The following is a 22,408-nucleotide window of genomic DNA, read 5'->3' as shown; positions in this document are numbered from 1 at the left end:
ATAGGGTTTGTCTGCACGACATGGCAAAGCAGACCAGGGGGGTGAGATTATATAGAGCGCGCTAACGTGCTGCCCTCTACCTAAGATGCCAGGGAACAACTCCGGAGTCACCAAAGTAACATTCATCTCTGAGAACCTCATCCGCTTGTTTTAACTCTGCACGCTCTTCTTCCTTTCCTGATTCTCACCCCCTGGGCACGCTGCTGTCCTCTCGAAAGGATCTGATGCTCCTAGACCTGCTCGTGTGATCCACCATGACAAACCAGGCAAGATCCTAGAAAGCCTTCACAATTAACTGTAGCAACAAAACACCATTCAGATGGCTGAACTGCCTATTCTCCTCCCAGATAGTCTTCAGATGTTGCTGTGAATCACATGAGCACAAGTAGCAAGCATAGGGAGGCCAGGTGGCCTCCTGAACAGGACATGGAGACCTTGGTTCTAACACTGACCTGCCGCATGACTTTGTGCAAGTCACTGTGGCATTTTTTCCTCACCCTTATTTTTTTCCTGCCTTGTCTATTTAGGTCATAAGCTCCTCTAGGCAGGGACCGTCTCTTACTCCGTGTCTGTACAGTGCCAAGCATAACAGGGGCCCTGATGTTGTTTGGAGTGTCTAGGAGCTACTGTGAATCAAAGTTCTTTTATTTGGAAGCCAGCTCAGGTCAGCCTTAACAATGCTCAATAGAGCACCATGGCAATGTCCAGACTAGAATAAGACATCCCAATCACATAGTTCCTCCACTCACCAAGCCAAAGGACCTCAGCGGGACCTCAAGATCCATACTTGTCAGGGATACGACTAGCACATGGGCTGTCACGCCTAATGGTTGGAGCCATGGGGACGGCCAGGCCTGGGGAGGTTAGAGAGGAGCCAAGCTGGAGTCCAGAATCAGGGCAATGAGACACCCAGGAGAGCAGAGTCAAGGTGGACGTGGAATAGGTTGTGCTGCTGGCCAGCTCTGGCAGCGACTGGGTCAAGTAGCAAGCTAGCTCCATCCCTCCACCAGTCAGGAAATGCAACCACTCAGGAAGCCCCTGCCAACACCGGCTGTGTCCAGTGTGTTGCTAGGAGACTGACGCTGCGGCCACTGGCTGCCTGGCAGGACTATATGCCCCAAGTCAATCCCGTTCAAGCCAGGGGATGAAAGATCTGCCCTACCTGTTTCTTTGTGTTTCCATTCTCGCACGGCAGCCTCTGGATTGGCCGGGCTCAGCTCCACAGTCTGCTGTGGTAAAGTTAGTTCTCGGGTTATCGCACATCTGGCCCCTCTTGTTCTGCAACTCCTGTCTCTAAAATCCAGAAGAAAGAAGACTGCTTTAAGGGAGTATCCATTGCCTTGAAGATGGGTGCGAAGGAACCCTGTTGTCTGCTGATGCACTGGGCATGGATGACTGACAGGCTAACCTGATTTACAGGTTCAGATCGGAAAGGACTGACAAGTTCGCCCCACTATACAACAACAAACAGTTCCCAGGGCAGCTCTGGTTGTGCTGTGGCGCAAAGAATCCTGGGATACGCCCCCAGCAATCATAGCACCATGCCTGTGCACCAGGTGTGCCAGTGTGGATTCGGGGGGAGAGGCATTTGGTGCATATACGACCCTGCAGGGTGGACTGTTGGGGTGGGCTTTCTTGGCTTCCGTTCTCATGCCTGGGAGCCAGGATGTGGGCGCACCCAGCAGTGTAGACACAGTGGGTATGTCTACACTGTAATAAAACACCCACGGCTGGCCCATGTCAGCCTAGCAGGGTGCAGGCTGCATGGCTATAAAATTGCAGTGCAGACATCCAGGCGTAGGCTGGAGCCTGGGCTCTAGGGCCCTCTCCCTCGTGATTCACAAACCAGGGGAAGATAGGTGGAGGAATGCCTACCTCACGTATTTCGTCTTGATCTTGTAGGCGTGCTCAGGGGTCCAGACAAAACAGGTGATGGCAGATGAGGCCTCCTTCAGTCCAGTGGACAGGGTACTTACCTAGGATGTGGGAGAACTGTGGTTCAAGTCCCACCTCTCAGAGGTGTGGCATGGGAGGTGTCATAAATATAAAGGGAAGGGTAAACCCCTTTGAAATCCCTCCTGGCCAGGGGAAAGCTCCTCTCACCTGTAAAGGGTTAAGAAGCTAAAGGTAACCTCGCTGGCACCTGACCAAAATGACCAATGAGGAGACAAGATACTTTCAAAAGCTGGGAGGAGGGAGAGAAACAAAGGGTCTGTGTGTCTGTCTATAGTCTGTCTTTTGTCGGGCATAGACCAGGAATGGAGTCTTAGAACTTTTAGTAAGTAATCTAGCTAGGTATGTGTTAGATTATGATTTCTTTAAATGGCTGAGAAAAGAATTGTGCTGAATAGAATAACTATTTCTGTCTGTGTATCTTTTTTATAACTTAAGGTTTTGCCTAGAGGGGTTCTCTATGTTTTTGAATCTAATTACCCTGTAAGATATCTACCATCCTGATTTTACAGGGGGGATTTCTTCATTTCTATTTACTTCTATTTTTATTAAAAGTCTTCTTGTAAGAAACTGAATGCTTTTTCATTGTTCTCAGATCCAAGGGTTTGGGTCTGTGGTCACCTATGCAAATTGGTGAGGCTTTTTATCCAACATTTCCCAGGAAAGGGGGGGTGCAAGTGTTGGGAGGATTGTTCATTGTTCTTAAGATCCAAGGGTCTGGGTCTGTAGTCACCTAGGCAAATTGGTGAGGCTTTTTACCAAACCTTGTCCAGGAAGTGGGGTGCAAGGTTTTGGGAAGTATTTTGGGGGGAAGGACGCGTCCAAACAGCTCTTCCCCAGTAACCAGTATTAGTTTGGTGGTGGTAGCGGCCAGTCCAAGGACAACGGGTGGAATATTTTGTACCTTGGGGAAGTTTTGACCTAAGCTGGTAAAGATAAGCTTAGGAGGTTTTTCATGCAGGTCCCCACATCTGTACCCTAGAGTTCAGAGTGGGGGAGGAACCTTGACAGGAGGCATGTGCCCCTCCCTCCCCCCGCCCCAGATTTGCTGCTTGGCTTGTACTGAGCATGCTAAGCAACACTGCTGAAGCTGGTTGCCCTTATTCTGCCCACCCCTGTATCATCAGGCAAGGGTCTCTGCTTGTTGCAGAGAAGGCATTGGAAGAGGGCTCTTCCCCAGGTTGGTTGAGTGCCCTGGGCTATATGGAGTTTTTCTCCCTCATTTTCTGGCCTCTTTAATGATTCAATTAAAGTGGAACATGTTCAACAAGAGAGATTGAGAAGCACCCAGCTCAGAATATCCCAAAGCTTGGCCTCTCTGGCAGGCACTAGGTCCCTCCACAAATCCTCTCTCCTCATCAGGCAGAGGGGAGACTTGAACCAGGCTCTCCCACATCCCAGTTGAGTGGAACTGAGCAGGTGCCTAACTCCATGGGGGTTGGACTAGATGACCTTCTGGGGTCCCTTCCAACCCTGATATTCTATGATTCTATGATTCCATCTTGCAAGAAATGACCTAGATGCCTGATTCCAGGAGACGGGTTCCCCTTTGTGACTCACAAGCAGAGACAGGAGCCTCCCTGCAGCCTGGACATAGTTGCCTATCTCTGAGAGAGGGGCAGGGCTTAGGACATACCCCTCTGGTTGGCATCGCCCATTGGCTAGCTTAGGCAACTCCCGGCCTAGCATGCTGGCTTTTGTGGCTCCTGGTCCTAGGCGCCTAGCTCATTCATTGTATAGGGAGCTGGGCACCTCACTCGGGCTTTGTGGATCATGTGGTTCCAGTGATTTTCTAGGTACCTAGAAGTTAGGCGTTGCAATGTTCAAGTCCTCTTATGGATCTGGGCCTTAGGATCTGGGGGGAGATTTTCTAAGAGACATATAATGCCCATTAGCTTTTAATGGGGGGTGTCTCTGAAAATCTTCTCCAAAGTCTCGCCAGAAGTCAGACTCCTTAGTCTGAGGTGCTCTTGAAAATGTTTTGCCCTATTTACAAAACAACCCATTTGGGATTTTCTGTATGGCCACGAGCAACTATTAACGTATTTTGAAACCTCAGAGGGGAAGAAAAAACAACCCTTGAGAAACAAAGCTTGAATTATGCATTCAGTTTATTGGAGATACAGCAGAGAGTTTAGAGTGCTCGATAATAAGCAAAGGACAGTCAACGGTGTTCCAACTGTATATACAGAAAAAGCACAAGACCTTTCCATCCAATGTACACTCAGGAATAATAACACAGACATTTAACAGTAGACGAATCACGGACAACGCTTATCGCTGGTGTAATTACAATGAGTTTTAGCAAATGTCACTGTGTGGATGCAGCAAATGTAATGGCAGCGATTATGCAACCTGATCAAAACCAGCTAACCCTCACCCAAAAAATAAAATAAAAATCAATCTGATTCCTGGTGTCATAAGAGAAGCCAAGTGATATCTGCAGTCTGGTCTTGAACGGTTAATGCACTGCTTCCCTGTCTGAAATGCTTCACCATGGGATAAGGAAAATTCTGGGTCCTAATGCTATGTGATCCCGAGTGCAGCTAATGCAAGAAAATCCAGAGTGAGAAGGGCAAAATTATCAGGCAAAAGAGACTGGTTTAATAGCCAAGATAATGCCTATAGACAGCCACAGACTCACTGAACCAAAAAGATAGTATAAACCACTAGGATTAACACTGCGTAAAGCTTCTCTAAAAGGGGCATTCAGAAGAACGTGGTTTCGGATCATACGAATTGCATTGGACACAGGCTTTTCTTTACTGTATGGTTATTGTCAATGACAGATTTTGTGATTCATGTGGCTGTCAGAAGGCAGGAAATATTTTTCATTCCAGCAAAGGAGACTTTTGCGTTTGGACTTTTATCGGATGATCCTTCTGCTTGAAGAGCTGATGGATACCATGCGCGTACCTGAGCTGTATGCACCTCCACTTCCACTGCTGCCTACACCTCCAGAGCTAAAAACTCCACCTCCAGAGCTGCCTACACCTCCAGAGCTATAAACTCCACCACCAGAGCTGCCTACACCTCCAGAGCTATAAACTCCACCACCAGAGCTGCCTACACCTCCAGAGCTGCCTACACCTCCAGAGCTATAAACTCCACCACTAGAGCTGCCTACACCTCCAGAGCTATAAACTCCACCACCAGAGCTGCCTACACCTCCAGAGCTATAAACTCCACCACTAGAGCTGCCTACACCTCCAGAGCTATAAACTCCACCACCAGAGCTGCCTACACCTCCAGAGCTATAAACTCCACCACTAGAGCTGCCTACACCTCCAGAGCTATAAACTCCACCACTAGAGCTGCCTACACCTCCAGAGCTGCCTACACCTCCAGAGCTATAAACTCCACCACTAGAGCTGCCTACACCTCCAGAGCTGCCTACACCTCCAGAGCTATAAACTCCACCACTAGAGCTGCCTACACCTCCAGAGCTGCCTACACCTCCAGAGCTGCCTACACCTCCACTGCTATAAACTCCACCACTAGAGCTGCCTACACCTCCAGAGCTGCCTACACCTCCAGAGCTGCCTACACCTCCAGAGCTATAATGTTCCCCTGAAGAATGAACTCCACTTGAACTTCCAGAGCTCCCTACTACATCTCCAGAGCTGCAAACTCCAGCCACAGAACTGACGCCACCCGAGGAGTGGTACCCCACATCACCTCCAGCGCTTGCACTCCCGGAGCTCCTCACTCCACCCATGTGACTGCCAACACTCCCGGAACTTGCAAAGCCAGAGCTGAGCACACGTCGGTAGCTGTATCCCCCACTTCCAGAGCTGAATCCTCCCAAGCCATACCCAATTCCACTACTACCTATTCCTCCAGAACTATATCCCCTTCCTGAAGAGCTGACGGCACTCCTGGTGCCATAGCCCCCTCCCATCCTGGAGATGGCTTCTGCACTTCTGGAGCTGAATCCATCACTGGAGGAAAATATTCCAATTCCAGAGTTGAATCCTCCCTTTAGAGGTCCGCAAACACTTCCAAATCCGGCTCGGCAATCCCCGATGGTATGGCCACCACTGACCACAGCTGGGAGAAAACGAGATGTTCAGTCACTTAAACAGCAGCTTTGAAGCTCTTAAAGAAATCTGACAAAAACAAGGTGAATCCTCAGTTTACTTACCAACATTCGTGGGGTGCCCTGTACATATCCTGTGAAGGAAAGAAAAACAATACAGGTAAATGACTTCATATGCATTTAGAAACCTGTAGCCAATGAGACGTCAGGTAAATTTTCAAGCATACCTGGATAATTAGGGGTCTTAAGTCCTATTTTCAAACGTGACCTAGACTGGGATTTTCCAAGGACCTCCAGGTATTTAGGCACCAAAATCCCATTGAAATTCAGTGGGAATTGGGTGCCTCAAGTCTTTTAAGCTGCTTTGAAAATTCCAGCCTTAGGAGCCTAAAGGTCATTGAAAATCAACGGGGCTTAGACTCTTAAGTGCCTACCTCACTTTTGAAAATGGGGCTTAAGCTCCTAAATAGCTTAGATTGAAAATGTTACCCCTACTACCTTTAAAGAACTCATCTCCTTCTCTTAGACAAACTCGTTCTCCGTAAATCAGATAGTGTCCTGAATCCAGATGTTGCAATATTTTTCATTCTCTTTCTTACTTATTATATTAACTTTGTTCCCGTCAAACGCTACTGGGGCTATTTGAAATGTTACCACGCTACAACACATATGATGCACTTACCTGGTTTCTTCTCCTTCCAGCAATGTTCTGTAGGTAGCTATCTCAATATCCAAGGCCAGCTTGACATTGAGCAGCTCGTGGTAGTCCCGCAGCATGCATGCCAATTTGTCCTTGGCCTGCTGCAAGGCGTTCTGCAAATCAATGTGCTTCTCCCTGGCGTCTTTGAGGGCACAGTCGCCTCGCTGCTCAGCGTCAGCAATGGCCGTCTGCAGACAGGCAATCTGTGAAGGGGGGAGGGGGGGAAACCAAAGGGTCATTGTGCAGCTCTTCATCAGAGTTAAGACCATACTGCAAACCTCTTTTCCAAATACCCATTCGAATATTGAAATAGATCCATTTCACATGGGCTTCTCCCACCTGTCTTTTTTCGTCTGCAGCCTACTCTTGCGAGATCAAGTGTTACTAGCAATGAACGCCAACGTTAAGCTTGCAAACTTGAGCATTCATGCAATGCCAGCTTTCAGGTCACAGTCTGTGAGCATTAGCACCAGAAACCTGAAGATGCTAAGCACGCTGCCTGAAACAATGGTGTCCTGATTCCCAGTTAGGCCCCTCAGAGCACCTCTGAGATACCAGTAATAAACAACACCAAGCATCTTGTATGACCTATCACAAGTAAATGGTAAGTAAGTAAAGTAAAGTAAAGCTCAGGTTTCAAATAGCTAACAGAGCAGGTGAGTATATACCAGTCATATTGCTATTGGATTTTAGATCAGGGTCCATGGGTTAGATCCTCTGCTCGTATCAAGGGGTTTAACTCCACTCAAGTCAGTGGAGCTATGCTGAACTCTGCCAGCTGATTCCTGACCCCATATAGACTTGCCAAAGTTGAAATTCACTCCTGTGCAGAGGGTCAACCGTAAGGGATTATTCTGAATTGACACTTAACCGGCCCATAGATCTTGTGCTGTTCCTCCGAACAGCTGTGAATTTTACACCGAGACAAGAGCAATCAAAACAGGAGAAAGCAAACAAACAAACAAATCTGTCCTACCTCTTTCTTCACTTTATCAGTCTCGCCCTGCAGTGTGTGGACCAGCCGTTTCAGCTCTGCTATTTCACCCTGGATATTTTTCAGGTCATCGCAGAATCTGCCTCTGTTGGTGCTCAGCTCCTCAAGCTAGTATTCAGAAATAAGGTAATTGCTATAAATTAAATATCATCCATTCCAAGATAGGCGGCAGCTGCTTTGATTCTCCTAGAAACCTCTGCTCATGGGAAAATACACAGCTGTGATATCAGTATAAACAAGGCAAGGCGTCATCTGGAATTCATAGATGGGCCCAAAGTTAAGTAACTTAGATTGTACACTCTTCGAGACCAGGACTGTCTTTTTGTTTTCGTATAATGGAGTCGATCCATAACTGAGAATTAATAATAATAATAATAAATAATAATAATTAATGAAATATCAAGGTTGGGAAAGAGCATCCCAATTATCGATCATTGCTTTGTACTAAAATGATAGATGTTGTGGATTATTTTTCATAAATATTCCACTTCTAGCTATTGAGTAGATTGTAGAGGTGGATGTTCCATGTGAATCACATCTTCAGAAGATGTGTCACTGCAACTGAGCAGAGTGAAGATGTTTTTTTCAGTATGTATCATATGTTCAGGAGAAAGAAATTATCCCATGCTCATGATTTTCTGGAAGTATTAGAGTGACAAAATTACGGCTTCATCTCCATACACTATAGCTTTGTGATTACTCACTCTAGTTTGGTAGAACGTCTCAGCTTCTCCTTTGCTCTTTTGAGCAATCTCCTCATAACAGCATTTAACACTCTGGATAATGCCACTGAGGTCCAGATCTCGGCTGTTGTCCATTTCCAAAACAACAGCGGTATCGCAGAGTTGGCCATCTAGCTGAGCTCGCTCCTGCAAGTTGAATACAGTCTCAGTCAGGTATTGACGTTAGAGCCCCTTCACATACAGATCCCCTCATCCACACTTCCACATGTTCTGTCAAGAAGCATGCCACTCACTGATTTGGCTAAATTCTGACCCTGTAAGTAAAGCCTCAAAGAAGAAAGTTTTCCCTTAACCCAGAAGTAAGGCTTGAGTTACCCCGGTAGCTGGTCTGTTTCCAGCTACTGCAGGGTTTGAGGACTAGCGGATGGAACCTATCTGCCACAGTGTGACTTTCTGATGAAGGATGGAGAAATCCCAGTGTAGAGTTTTACCAAACAATATTGCTACTATAAAGTACCATTTATTTTGCCATTCTTTAGACTTTGAGCTTTGTAAGGCAGTAGCATTGGGCCTGAAACACTGCTATGTTCACCTCGTATCATCGTTTAGTTAAAGTAAATGGAAACTGGGTGTAAAATGCTACCCTCATAATTCAAACTCACTAGGCACAAGGGTAAACGAAGACACAATGTCCAAGGCCGGGGCTGATTGAACATTTTCAGACAAAACTTTTTTCTGACTGAAAATTGGGTTTCTGGCTAAACAAACTTTTTTTAGCAGAGAGTAGCTGTTTCCCATATATATATCTGTTGGAACACTGAAAATCTGAATGTTTTCAGAAGTTTTCCTCCAAACCTTTTTCAATTTGACTGTTTTTGGCTGAGCGTTGTCTGGTTTCCGCTGTTTCAATGAAAAGTCAAAATTTTCCATGCAAAAATAAACCCAATTTCCCAACCAGATGTTGGCAAGGCCGTCTGTCCTGTTGTCTCCAGGCTTGTCTGAAAGCGTGTGGCATTTTTTTAAACATAATCATTCTTATTTATAAAGAAATATCTTGTATATAAAGTGATTTATAATGTTTTCTAGGAGTGGCCACAGGGTGAGAAATTTTATAAAGACAATTATTTTGCCTGCATTAGGCTTCATCGTAACAACTCCTTAATGCAGTTTCAGAAAAGTCATTGACGGCTATTGGTCCCAACGCAACATTAAAGTGGTGAGAATGGGCAGAATACCTACCTCAACGAAGATGCATTTCAGGAACTCAAAGTGTTGCCTCAGCTGCAGCAACTTGGACTCCAGCTCCTCCTTGGTCATGAAGACAGAGTCCACATCCTGAAAAGCAGCCCCAGGCAATCAGAAAGGGTGCTGACCCAAACACTGAGAAACATAGCAACAGCAGCAACGCCCACAGTCGTCTTCGGGTCAGGCTTTTGGAGCAGGATGTCTCAGAGGTGAGGCTTCCTCACGATCCTCTGACGTCTTATGGGGGGAAACTAAATATCTTCCAAATCCATGGAAAGATTATGGTATTTTTTTTTTTTTTACAAACAGTATTGGCCTGGTCACACGAAGGCGACTTTACACCAATGTGGCCATATAAAGGGACCTTATATCGAGTGTAAATGTAATTCATTGCCATATTATGGCCCTTTTACACTTTGGTGTAGATAAGAACTACAGGCTCTCTTCTTCCTTGCATCTGAGCCCCTCAAGGAATGCCACCAGGGGATTATTATGGCACCTGCTTCGGTGACACCCAAGTCCCTGCATCACTTAGGGGAGCCCATTGACTGCTCAGGCATCCAGCATGGTCAGAGAATCTATCTGGGTGAGTTCTGCTCTACCATCCCCACTCTTCTTTCCCCAGTCATGCCAGGATGTGGGGAGGGACAAGCTGACATAGAAGCTGCCAGCTCTGAATTTATGGCAGCAAAGAACTTCCCTCCTCAAGAGGAATCTCTGTTGGACCTTTAAGGCCAGAGTCCAGCTCTATCCCATGGTTTATAGAAATGTAGGGCTGGAAAGGTCCCCAAAGGTCATCTAGTAGTTCATCCCTCTGCACTGAGACAGGGCAAAGTATACCTACACGGGATTTAATAAAACCCAGTGCTGATTAGCGATTGTCCAAAACGAACACTGAAAATATGATTTGTCACCTGCTGATTCCAAAGTGGAAGCAAGCAAGAAAAATGGATAGTTTTCCCTTGATGCTTAAAATATACTTCCTTTTTTACCCCAGCGCCAATTGTTCTCCATCAAATGGAGGTGTGAGGAGAACTTTAGGGCAAGGTTTGCCCATTCATTTCCCCAAGTATAATGATTTAAAAAAACTTTCCATTCAGTATGTTATTAAACCCTGTTGCAGATCAGTGACTCAGTGGATTTAAATTGACATAATTCCATTGAAATACAACCATTTCCACTGGTTGAGGATTTGGTCTAGCACTGAATTTAAAGTGAAATGCCCAAAACAGCTAATTTGGTCTTGTTTCATGCTTTCGTAGCCTGACTTACCTTCTTGAGCACCACAAACTCATTCTCTGCATGTGTGCGTTTGTTGATTTCCTCTTCATATCTATGAGAAGAAAGGAGAGCCAAAGTTTGTCTCTGCCGCCTAAGCCACTAGCAAAGACAGGAAGTGCGATACAAACAAAGCCCTTCCCTGTTAATTTTGTACCCCGCTCATTTTTTTATATGATTGTTTCTGACAAAAATACTGATCCGGCCTCAATGTGTTCCTACAGTTTCCCAATAGTCTAACTTCAATAATTTCAGTGGAGTTACACTGATGTCAAACCAGAGTAACACAGAGGTGAATCAGGCCCAACATTTACAAATGGAAAGCTGTATAAATATGTGAGGTGGTCTTCCACATTGTCATGCGTTTGAACTTCTCTTTGTCTTCCTACTTCCATGTAAGTTTGTACTGGGAGGCCCATTTGTGCTTTAGTTTGAGCACTTATGTTAGATTTCCTCATCTCCTTAATCCTTTTTGAAAATCCCAGCCTGAAACAAGACCTGAATCAACCTCTGGCTGGGATGATTTAGTTGGGGATTGGTCCTGCTTTGAGCAGGGGGTTGGACTAGATGACCTCCTGAGGTCCCTTCCAACCCTGATATTCTATGATTCTAAGACATAAATCACATGCAGGGTTTGCGCTGGCCCTCTGCACAGGCGTGATTTTCACCCATAGCAACAAAGAAGTAAAGACTAAAAGACCCATTACTAAACTAGTTAAAGAACTCGGTGTTCCTTGTTAGTGTCTCAACAGTGAGCAGCTAGAGCTGAGACACCTAGATGGTAAGATCTTAGGGGCAGCAATCATCTTTTTAAGAACATAAAAACATAAGGACAGCCATACTGGGTCAGACCAAAGGTCCATCTAGCCCAGTATCCTGTCTTCCGATAGTGGCCAGTGCCAGGTGCTTCAGAGAGAATGAACAGAACAGGTAATCATGAAGTGATCCATCCCCTGTTGCCCATTCCCAGCTTCTGTATTTGAACAGAATAGGATATTGATCTGTGACCAGGGCTCCTAGGCAGCTCTAGCACAATAATAATAATACCTGCAACCCAGATACCTGCTTGGAGGTAGGATGAATGATGTGACACTAAGGAGGAAGGTATACCGAGGAAATGACACAGGCTGAAGTTTTTGTGGGGTTGGCAGCAGCAGTGAAAGTTCAAGTCAAAAATGGCTTTAAGATCTGGTAAAGGATCTGAAGATGAGGTGGAAATAGATGAGCTTGTAGCTCTGATATTGGAGAATAGCTGATGAATGCAGAAACATAACAGGAAAGGAGGGCTTGGTATTTAGATTTTCTTGACCGAAATATGGGTGAGTAGCTCTCCCACTTCCTTTCTAGCATGCACTATGGTTCTTTAGCCCTAGTATACAGCTTTTATCCATTTCACCGTCTCACTTACTTGCTTTTGTACTCATGGACCAAGTCCTGGACGGCCTTTTCTTCATCTTCCAGTCTCACCCTGTCATGTAACAAACATTCCAGCTGTTTCTTCAGTTGGCAGATGTAATTCTCGAAAATAGGTGCAAGGTCTCTCCTTGCTGGTACAGCATGCTGCTGCAAGAGATCCCATTTGGTTGCCAGCACCTTGTTCTGCTGCTCAAGGCAGCGGACCTGAAAGCCAAATATGCAATATTGTTTTAACTCTTCTAAAGCCTCCATCAAAGACTTTATTTTTCTTCTTCATCATTAGAACTGTAGGAGTTTGGCAACCTTCTTTCACTTAGAAATCTCGATGGGTGGATTATGACGATGCAGCAATGAAAGACATTAAACCTTATTAACTGAGGTCAGTTCTACACTTAAAACATTGCATCGGCACAGCTGCACCACTGTAGCACTTAAGTGAAGACATTGTTACGCTGACAGAAGACCTTCTCCTCTCAGCGTAGTTAATCCACCTCCACAAGAGGTGATAGCTATGTCAACGGGAGAAGCTCTCCCGCCAACATACTGAACAACGTACCTATACCAGTATAGCCCTGTAGTGTAGACCTGGCCTGAGAGAGGAAGTGATTTTTATGGGTAACGCCTCTTTAAATAAAGCCCTGGAGAGAAAAGTTGTCCTTGTAAAGCAGGCAACAACTCGGCCTTTTCATAGATTTATGGATTTGCAAGCCAAAGTGGACCATTAGAACATCAAATCTGACCTCCTGTAAAACACAGGCCATAGCCTTTCACCCACTTACCCCTAGATTGAGCTCAATACTTGTGTCTGACGAAGGTATATCTTCCCAAAAGGCATCCAGTCTTGATTTAAAGACATTTAGAGTTGAAGAATTCACCACTTCCTGTGATAATTTGCTCCAATGGCTAATCGCCCTCACTGTTAAAAATTGGTACCTGATTTCTAATTTGAATTTGTCTGGTGGCAGCTTCCAGCCATCGGTTCTAGTTCTGCCTTTCTCTGCTAGATTATTTTCTCCTTGTGAAGATTCTCATAAACTGTGGTTTAGTCACCTCTTGATTTTCAATGGTAGGAACAAAGAAGCTCCTCTTATGCTTTACTGAATCATTCAAAGAGTGCTCCCAAAAACACCCCAGGGAAAAGAAGACTTGACATTGCTGAGGTTCATCGTGGAAAAGAAAAGAAGCTGAAAAACACAACAACCTAGGCCTTCTTCACCATATGTCACAAAGCAGCAAAAGAGCAGAAATCCTAGTTTGCTGTCACTGTTGTTCCTTTTCAGGTTACTTTAATGCAGCTGATTGCATCCTTAACAATAATAATGAATATTAAATTTGGAATGCATCCAACCTCAAAATAACTACACTAAATCAACGTTACCAAGGTGAGATTCACAGATGTTGAAAAAGAACTACTTTGTTTTCGTTAGACCCCTGTGTATTTCCACATAGTATAGCACATATGCTACTTAAGAGCATAACGTTCCTTCTCTGTCTGCGAGGGCTACTGGTACATACCTAGTTACAAACCATTAAAACACTTTGCTTTGATAGAAATGGTCACTGGGCCTATTCTATTTTAGGATTTTATACTGCTAACCGTCACCATCATGTCTGAGTGGCATTCGATATATCAATTTTTTACTATTGATTCTTTCTCAGCAGAGAACCATTAAGAGATGCTGTGGCTTCCTGGATAGTCTTCTGTCTAGGAAGGAAAGGAATATCAACTAAATTAACCTATCAGATTAATATCAACTTTTCTACACCTTATGGGCCACCAGAAGCCAAGCTAAATGTACCAAAGATGAACACCTCTGACCTCTGGGAAAGCTGGGACTTCCAAGAAGCTCTGTCTTATCTCCATTTTTTAGAACCAAGAAAAAGAAAAGTGCTTTATACTCTCACCTTGTCAATGAAGCAGGCGAACTGGTCATTGAGACATTTTATCTGCTCCTTCTCATGTGCTCGTATTTTATGTTCTTCTGGGTCAACCCCCACAGAGAGAGGCTTCAACAGTTCCGGATGGATGCACACCCCATGGATACTGTCACTTCTACCTGCATGTCCGACGCCATAACGTATACCACTCCCGAATTGGTAGGGGGAGTAACCTCCAAAGCCAGAGGAACCTCTGTAGCCTCCGCTGCCGTAGCCTCCGCTGCCATAGCCTCCGCTGCTGTAGACTCCACTGCCGTAGCCTCCACTGCCATAGCCTACATAGCTACCATAACCTGCACCACTGCCAACACCGAAATGGCTGCCAAAGCCCGCACTGCTGCCATACCCTCCACCACCATATGCACCACAGTGTCCAAGACCATAGCCTCCACCATAGGAAATTCTTTGACTTCTACCCAGCTCAAAGAGACTTGTGCTGCCAAAGCCACCGCTTTCACTTCTTCCGGCAGGCCAGGACATGGAGCCTGAGCTGGTTCTACCTCCGCTGAGGCCATAAACGGCAGAAGCCGAAGAGAAGCACCTTCTTCCACCAAGAGAACTGGATGAGAAACACATTCGATTCATGGTGGCTTGCTTGGAGTGAGAATGGAGCAGTATCAGCAAAGCAGTCAGGTGCAAGAGAAGAGCAGAGAGTGAAGGAAAGAGCTTTCCTTTGAATTGAGTTAAGGAACTTCACCTTATATATGTTTCAGGAGCTGCATGGGATGCATAAAATTAATTTATAGATTGTGGGTTTGGTTTGCCTGGCAGCAAGAAATGGCTTATAAAGAAGCTAAACAGAACAAACATTCTATTACACATGAAGTAAATGTGAAATTAAAATATATGCTTTGCTTGCAAGCTTCACTTGCAGGACTTATATTTTAATTAATTAATCTGCTTCCTTAAAGTCTAATTATAGTTTAGCCAAACAAGTCAAGGGACTCCTTGTGGCTTATTTACCTTTGAGTTTCACCATAGGTTTATTTTTTTAATGATATAAGAGAACAGGCTGCAGAATGTTCTTAGTATTGTTTATTCTCACAGTTCCTAGGAGTCCCATTCATGGACCAAGACCCCACTGGGCTAGATGCTCTACAAATGCAGTGCCTACCATGACAGAGTTCTGGTCTATGTTACTGGTCCATTTTTCAGGATCTCTCAAACAGCTGGATTCTGCCGGTAGACACAGTACATCAGAATAAACGAATGGCTAGACTGGGTCAGCCCAAAGGTCCATCTAGCCCTGTATCCTGTCTTCCAACAGTGGCCAATGCCAGGTGCCCCAGAGGGAATGAACAGACCAGGTCCTCATCAAGTGATCCATCTCCTGCTGCCCATTCCCAGCTGCTGGCAAACAGTACAATGATCAACTCATGAGAGAAGTAGCACATCCTTCATGTCAAAGCAGAGTAGTGTGGGGTATTGAATGGATTGTTATAAGCTCTTGCTCTTACACCTCTATGGATGCAACGCAGGACACGTGAAAAAAATTTTGGGCATACCCAGCAAAGCGTGTATAGTCAAACTACATGCCTGGGTGGCAGTTGTCAGGGACAAATCGTGCCTTTTCAGTCTCAATATCTGTATGTAAATTGGCTGGTACACTCCTAGAATTCAAGCAAGTAATTTCTGGAGAAACTCAATACACAAAATGGAATGAAAAATTTTAAACCTGTTTAAAAATTGTATCTGAAACGAATTTTTTTCCTTGACTCTACATGCCACACCCCTTTGATATTAAATTATTGTAAATTTCTTTAATGAGAGGGTTTGTGTCATTCAATTAAAATCCTTAAAGGGACTTTGAATTTTCTGAACAATTCGATGGGTGTGTGTATAGGCAACCAAGACGTGTTATTAAGGAAAAAACATGCACAGAAGGTTTGTACATCCTATCTAGATAATGTAATTATTTTTCCAGTCCTGTAGATCTTGCTATACAAACTTAATCAGCTGGATGAAATTAACTTCAAAAGTATTGAATGTAATTATAATCAAGGGAATTCCTAAGTAGCTGAAGCTCACGTCAGTAACTTGAAAGGGAAAAATTCAGAAACACCTTTGTTTTTTCTACTAGAGCTCTGGCACAATCTTTGCATAGGACTTTTGGGTGCTGACTATGAAAACAGATTGAGGGCAGTCGGTAGAAATGGTACCACCCTGGCTTTGAATCAAAAACAACAGCTGGCCTTTATCTCTAACAAGCTCTGTATCATGCCATCAAACTAGACCTAAAGTGATCAAAAGACTCCCTTTAGAACATAATTCTCTGCATTCCGTGAGCCGGGGGTCTCTACTCCCATAATTCATACCTAGGCTTGGCAGAATCAGTTTTTTTAAAAAAAAATTCAACAGATAATATTGATGGCTATTTTTAAGCTTTTTTACATTTTTATCAATTTAAATTTTCACAGTTGCATGCACTTAAGGATTTTAAGCATGTTTTTCTAGTTTTATCAATGTACACGTTCAGAGTTGTGGGACATGAAGAGGAGGTCAGACAATGGTGGGCTCAGACAATTATTGAATGACCGTATCCATTGAAATTCAAAACGTTAAAGCTTTATAACCATGAAAACACAAACTGTCCCCATCGCCTGTCAAATGATACCAAGTAAACATCCTCCCATCAAACTCCAATAAGTTCTCCCATATCACTTTGCTTACTTCACCTATCTCTATATTTTCATTATTATTGATGGAAATATTTTTGTCAGTTTGTGTGTGCGTGCAGGGAAATCAATGTTTATTGACATTCACCAATAAAAATTGAATCATTCCAAGCCTACTTATACCGTATCTTTCTACACGTGTCACACTCACGCCGTTTTTCACTCTGAGCTGCAAGTTCCCAGTCTATGGTTCAACATTTGATTCCTTCCTCATGAGCCTCTGATTTTAGATTGCTCTGCTGGTACATTAGAGGAAACATATGAAGGCAGTGCTTCTGGGTTTTAACTGCTTTCTCATAAAAGTCAGCTTGAAGTCATGTGATCAAAGCCCTGAGTACTGTGTGAAATATTTGCTGCTTTGAAGTTTATGCAAGGTCAGTTTTTGAAGGATGTATTATAAGAGTGTTTTACATCTATTTATTTATTCTCATACGCTCGGAACTAGTAAAATTCTGAAGCCACATCTTTCTTTAATGTACTTTCTCATTTGCCTCCATGTGTTCTGTATCCTTGCTGACTGGCATCTTTGAAGAACTACAGCACATGTATGATTTTTTTCCCCTCACCATTGGTGTGATGTGAATACCAGGCTGTAAGACTGGTCTTGATTCAGCAAAGCTTTTAAGCATTTACTTAAGTCCATCCTTATTCAGCAAAACATGTAAGTACAGGCTAAACTTAAAGCATGCGCTTGACTCACATTGAGTTCCATAGGAGTTAAGCATGAGTTGAAGTCGTCTGCTGAATAGGGATGGACTCAAGAACTTGCTTAAAGTCAGGCAAATGTTTTAAGTGCTTTGCTGAATTGGAGCCTAAACACTTTAGATAAGCTATTACCAGCAGGAAAGTGGGGTGTGGGGGGAAAGAAAACCTTTTGTAGTGGTAAAAAAACCCATTTTTTCATGGTTTGTGTGTATAAAAAGATCTTCTGTACTTTCCACAGTATGCATCCAATGAAGTGAGCTGTAGCTCACGAAAGGTTTCAGAGTAACAGCCGTGTTAGTCTGTATTCGCAAAAAGAAAAGGAGTACTTGTGGCACCTTAGAGACTAACCAATTTATTTGAGCATGAGCTTTCGTGAGCTACAGCATCCGATGAAGTGAGCTGTAGCTCACGAAAGCTCATGCTCAAATAAATTGGTTAGTCTCTAAGGTGCCACAAGTACTCCTTTTCTTTCAGCTCACGAAAGCTCATGCTCAAATAAATTGGTTAGTCTCTAAGGTGCCACAAGTCCTCCTTTTCTTTTTGCGAATACAGACTGACATGGCTGTTACTCTGAAACCAGCCTAAACACTGTTCCCACTGAGGGCTAATCTACACTATAAGCATTACATCAGCACAGCTGCACCCTGTAGCATGTCTGGTGAAGATGCTCCATGCTGAGGAGGGAAAACTCTCCCGTCAGCCATATAACTATTCCTCCATGAGTATTTCAGGCTACGTCCACACCGGCACTTAAGTTGGTGTAACTTACATCGCTCAGGGGTGTGGATTATTCACACCCCTGGGTGACATAAGTTACACCAAAATAAGTGGTAGTTTAGACTTTGGCCTGAGACACTAGAGTGTTCCTATGGTAGTTTAGCTTCAAATTTTGAATCCAGATATTAAGATCCTTTTCAGTTGTGACGTTCTTCCCAAAAATATTACATCAGGGATATCCAGACTTCTTGATTAACATTATTGCTAGGTAGCAGTTCTGGTGCGACACTCCCTGCTTTGAGGCTTGGCAGATTCAGTGGTTCCTTTGGAAAGGGAACAGAAAGTTTCCATTAAGTTGTCTCACAAAGCCTCTCTGAAATCCAACCTTCGGTTCTCCCCACACCTACTTTGATGACAGGTAATTTGAAGGCCACTGCTTCAAAGATTGCTTTGCACTGAGCATCTCTGACTCAAATCCATCTCGTCTCCCTATTGCTGCCCCGTCAACTTGTCAATCTTCTCATTACAGAGATCTATCAAACAAACCCCTCTCAAAACAAAACCACACAATTATCCCCCAGGAGGGAGAGGATCAGAGAAAGAACGAACTACGTGTGACAGATGTTAGTCATGTTGACTAATGCACTACTGAAAAGCGGTATAAGAATTTACGCAGAATAAAATCTATCCCCTTATATGACTCTTAGGTCTTTTCAGGACACACTGACTATGGTAGACGCAGGAAGAGCTGACAACAAATTTTAGACAAATAGGTTATTCAACAAAAGATGCAGTTTTGGTTGACCTGAAACCATTCACAAATTTGACACAAATAGTTTCATCTAGTCTAAAACAGAGAGGGAGGAGGAGACGGTGGTGGTGCAGCTGCTACTACCCCTCCCCTTCCTTATTACCCTTACCCCACTAGTTAATACCCTTTAGTGGCATGTGAGAAACCCAGGTTCGAATCCTCACTCTGAAACAGACCTTCTCAAGTCACCAAAAATTTCAGATTCATGTCAAACGGAACGTATTATTTATTTCATTTCTTCAGAGCTGCCTCCAAACTGCCAGATCAGTTATTCTCTCAACTCTGTATGGAGGTGCCAATCTCCTTGAGACAAGACAAAGTCTATTTGGAATTGGGATACTTAATAATCTCCAGATAGTCAACCATATGGCGTCATTTTCTCAAAAGCAATACAGAGAAGCACCCATCTTTAGTCCTCATTTACCTTTATATTTTGCCCAAGGTAAATATAGTTCATATTAGTGAGCAGAGGCATCACTTGCTATGGGACATGGGGAGGCAGTTGCCCCTCCAGATCTTGGTTTGTGGTCCTCCCCTCCTACTTTACAAACATAATGGCATAGAATGGTCTATATGCTGATACCACTTTGCCCCCCTTATCCTGAAATTTTTCTGAAATGGTTCCGCTGTTAAATAACTCACTCTTCAGTTCTCTGTCAGCGTGTTTTTTGTGCACAGGCATTTGAAATGTCTCTTGGCTCATTTGGTCAGGCCAGGGCCTACCTCCACTGCTTGCTTCATTTAGTATTTACCCAGTGACCACGTGGCATTTGCAGGCGAGTGCCAAGATAGGAGATGGACATACAAAAAGGAGCTAGGGCCGGATTTACACCTTATGCGTCCCTAGGCACAGCATCTTCAGCGCCCCTCCTGCCTATAGCCAGTTTTAGAGAGGTACGGTGCCCCTAGCATGCCAGTGCCAACTGTGCCAAATTGGAAATCCGGCCCTGAGGGTAGCAATGCAGGTTGCACTTAGAGATGGGCAAATCTCATGCAGTCTGAAATGTTAATCAACCGCACAGTTAGGGCTGGGTAAGAATTTTCCATCAACACTGTTTTTCTGGGGAAATTTCAACTTTTCATCACAACATGCCCAAAACCTGACAATTTGGAAATGCTGCAGCAATGTCTCCTGGGATTTACGTAAGTATCTACATGTCTATAAGTATGTACATGGAGAACAAATAATTAATGACGGGCTCTTCAATTTAGTGGAGAAAGGTACGACATGATCCAATGGCTGCAAATTGAAGCTAGATACATTCAGGCTGGAAATAAGGTGTACATTTCTAACCATGAGAATAATCAATCAGTCATTGCAACAATTTACCCATGATTGTGGTGGATTCTCCATCAATGACAGTTTTTAAATGAAGATTGGATGTTTTTCTACAAGATCTTCTCTATGAATTATTCTGGGAAGTTCTCTGTCCTGCACTGTACAGGAGGTCAGAAGAGATGATCACAATGGTCCTTTCTGGCCTTGAAATTTATGAGTCCATGAATCTACAGTTTGGCTGCCTCTTGCCCACATTCTCCTTCTATGGGGAAAGTTCCCTACCTGGACTACCTCTCCCATAATGCATTGTATCCATAGATGCACAGCTGTAGCTCAATAAGAGGGCAGACCATGGTGTTTCATGGGACATGTAGTCCACCCATTGGGTTTCAGTGGCAGTTGGATACCTAACTTTTAGGTGCTTTTGAAAATCATACAGTGCATACAAAGACAAGTCATGGTAGCTTTTCAGTCTGGGGAATAGATACGACGGACATAATCTTCTGAAAAATTTAGTTAAAAACAAAATCAGAGACAAAGCATGAATTAGACATGCAGTTTATTGGAGGCACAGCAGAAGTTTAGAGCTTTTAAAAATCAGCAAAATGATGTTACAATTTTATACACATAAAAAGTACATGAAATACAGCACACAGTGAGGGATAACAGAATAAGGATTCAGAGTAACAGCCGTGTTAGTCTGTATTCGCAAGTCTCTAAGGTGCCAAAGTACTCCTTTTCTTTTAACAGAATAAGGAGTTTCACTGCTAGGATGCCACATTAAGTGCTCTTTGGTACAAACAAAATGTGGCTTGACAATTGGGATATCTTTCTCTTATTTCCCCTTGTACGGTAAACAGATCATAGACAACTTTAGTAACTAGGGTCCAGATCCTCAAAAGTATTTAGGTGCCTAATTTCCATACAAATCAATGGGGATGAGGTGCCGATATACTTTTAAGGACAAGGACCCAGTGTCACATCGACAGAGAGACACTCTTCACAAACCCATCCCATCCCATCTCCAGCCTATAGCTTCACTTTCCAAAACACTTCAGAAAGGTGCTATCAAGAGACGTTTCCTGGTACAGTATAAAGAGATTGATCTATAAGCTTGCTAGGGTAAGAAAACCCAGAGACAACACATCATCCCTAGCAGGCCCACCAGAAGGTGGTTCAATACCACAGATGATGACTTTATAGAAAGCAACAGACTCAAGGCATGTCTATACTGCAATCACAGGTGTGATGGCAGCTCAGGTAGATTTACCCGCCCTAGCTTTTACCTACCTAGCATGGCTAAAAATAGCAGTGAAGTCTCAGCTGTACATGCCCATGTGGGATCCTGGGTATATGTATTCATGTTGAGGGCTGATTCTACCTCTGGGTCTGTAACCCCCTCTTCTGGAGCTCCATTCTCCACTTCTGGAGTTAAAACCTCCAGGTGGAGACCGGTCTGCGCCTTCAGGGATGTAATGCCCTACAGAGCTGACAACACTTTTTGGGGCGGACTCCTAAATTTCTGGAGTGGGTTCCCCCACTTAAGAAGCCGCATCTTCCATCTCCAGGGTTGTATCCTCTACTTGAAGAGCCATAACCACATCCATTTTTGATTGTACCACAATGCTCAACAGTGTAGCAGTTGGTGACCACAGCTGCGAGGAAACCTAAGCTCAATAACTTGAGCAGAAAGTGGAAACTCTCGCAGAATAAAGAATACAATCCTAATTACAAATCCCCAGTTTACATAGCTACACTCACGGTGTTCCTTGAACATATCCTGTTGGGTGGGGTGGGGACAAAGAAACAAATTATCCCATAAACCGGCCATGTTACTAAGGAGCTGCATTAGATAAGATCTAATTTTTTTTAGAAATTCATCTAACTATGAGTTACAGAGCACATTCTACAGCTGGGGCTTTCAAAGGTGTCTGAGTGAATTAGGCACCCAACTTCCATTTGAACTTCTGTGGGA

General features: G+C 44.0%; 1 protein-coding gene across 1 annotated transcript; it reads right to left on the bottom strand.

Annotated features, from left to right (window-relative positions):
• Positions 1–774: 774 nt before the first annotated feature.
• Positions 775–14,726, bottom strand: LOC140901043 (keratin, type II cytoskeletal 72-like). Its single transcript, XM_073319211.1, has 13 exons — positions 14,420–14,726; positions 14,214–14,365; positions 12,301–12,512; positions 10,887–10,947; positions 9,609–9,704; positions 8,391–8,555; positions 7,669–7,794; positions 6,675–6,895; positions 6,098–6,126; positions 5,825–6,003; positions 1,876–1,976; positions 1,163–1,293; positions 775–854 (listed from the first exon to the last, which is right to left on the bottom strand). The coding sequence occupies exons 1-13, from the start codon at positions 14,724–14,726 to the stop codon at positions 775–777; spliced, it is 1,860 nt and encodes a 619-aa protein (XP_073175312.1).
• Between the last annotated feature and the right edge of the window lie 7,682 nt (positions 14,727–22,408).

The sequence above is a fragment of the Lepidochelys kempii genome, chromosome 20, assembly GCF_965140265.1.
Source record: "Lepidochelys kempii isolate rLepKem1 chromosome 20, rLepKem1.hap2, whole genome shotgun sequence".
Lineage (NCBI taxonomy): Eukaryota > Metazoa > Chordata > Testudines > Cheloniidae > Lepidochelys > Lepidochelys kempii.
Note: the sequence above shows the minus strand (reverse complement) of the source record. Positions and strands in the feature narration are given on the sequence as shown.

Coding starts and splice junctions, on each gene's coding strand:
- LOC140901043 (XM_073319211.1), bottom strand. CDS start 14,726: ATGTCCTGGCCTGCCGGAAGAAGTGAAAGCGGTGGCTTTGGCAGCACA. Junction 12,513..14,213: donor TCGCCTGCTTCATTGACAAG/GTGAGAGTATAA, acceptor TTTGGCTTTCAG/GTCCGCTGCCTTGAGCAGCA. Junction 1,977..5,824: donor GCTATGGCACCAGGAGTGCC/GTCAGCTCTTCA, acceptor CCCACATCCTAG/GTAAGTACCCTGTCCACTGG.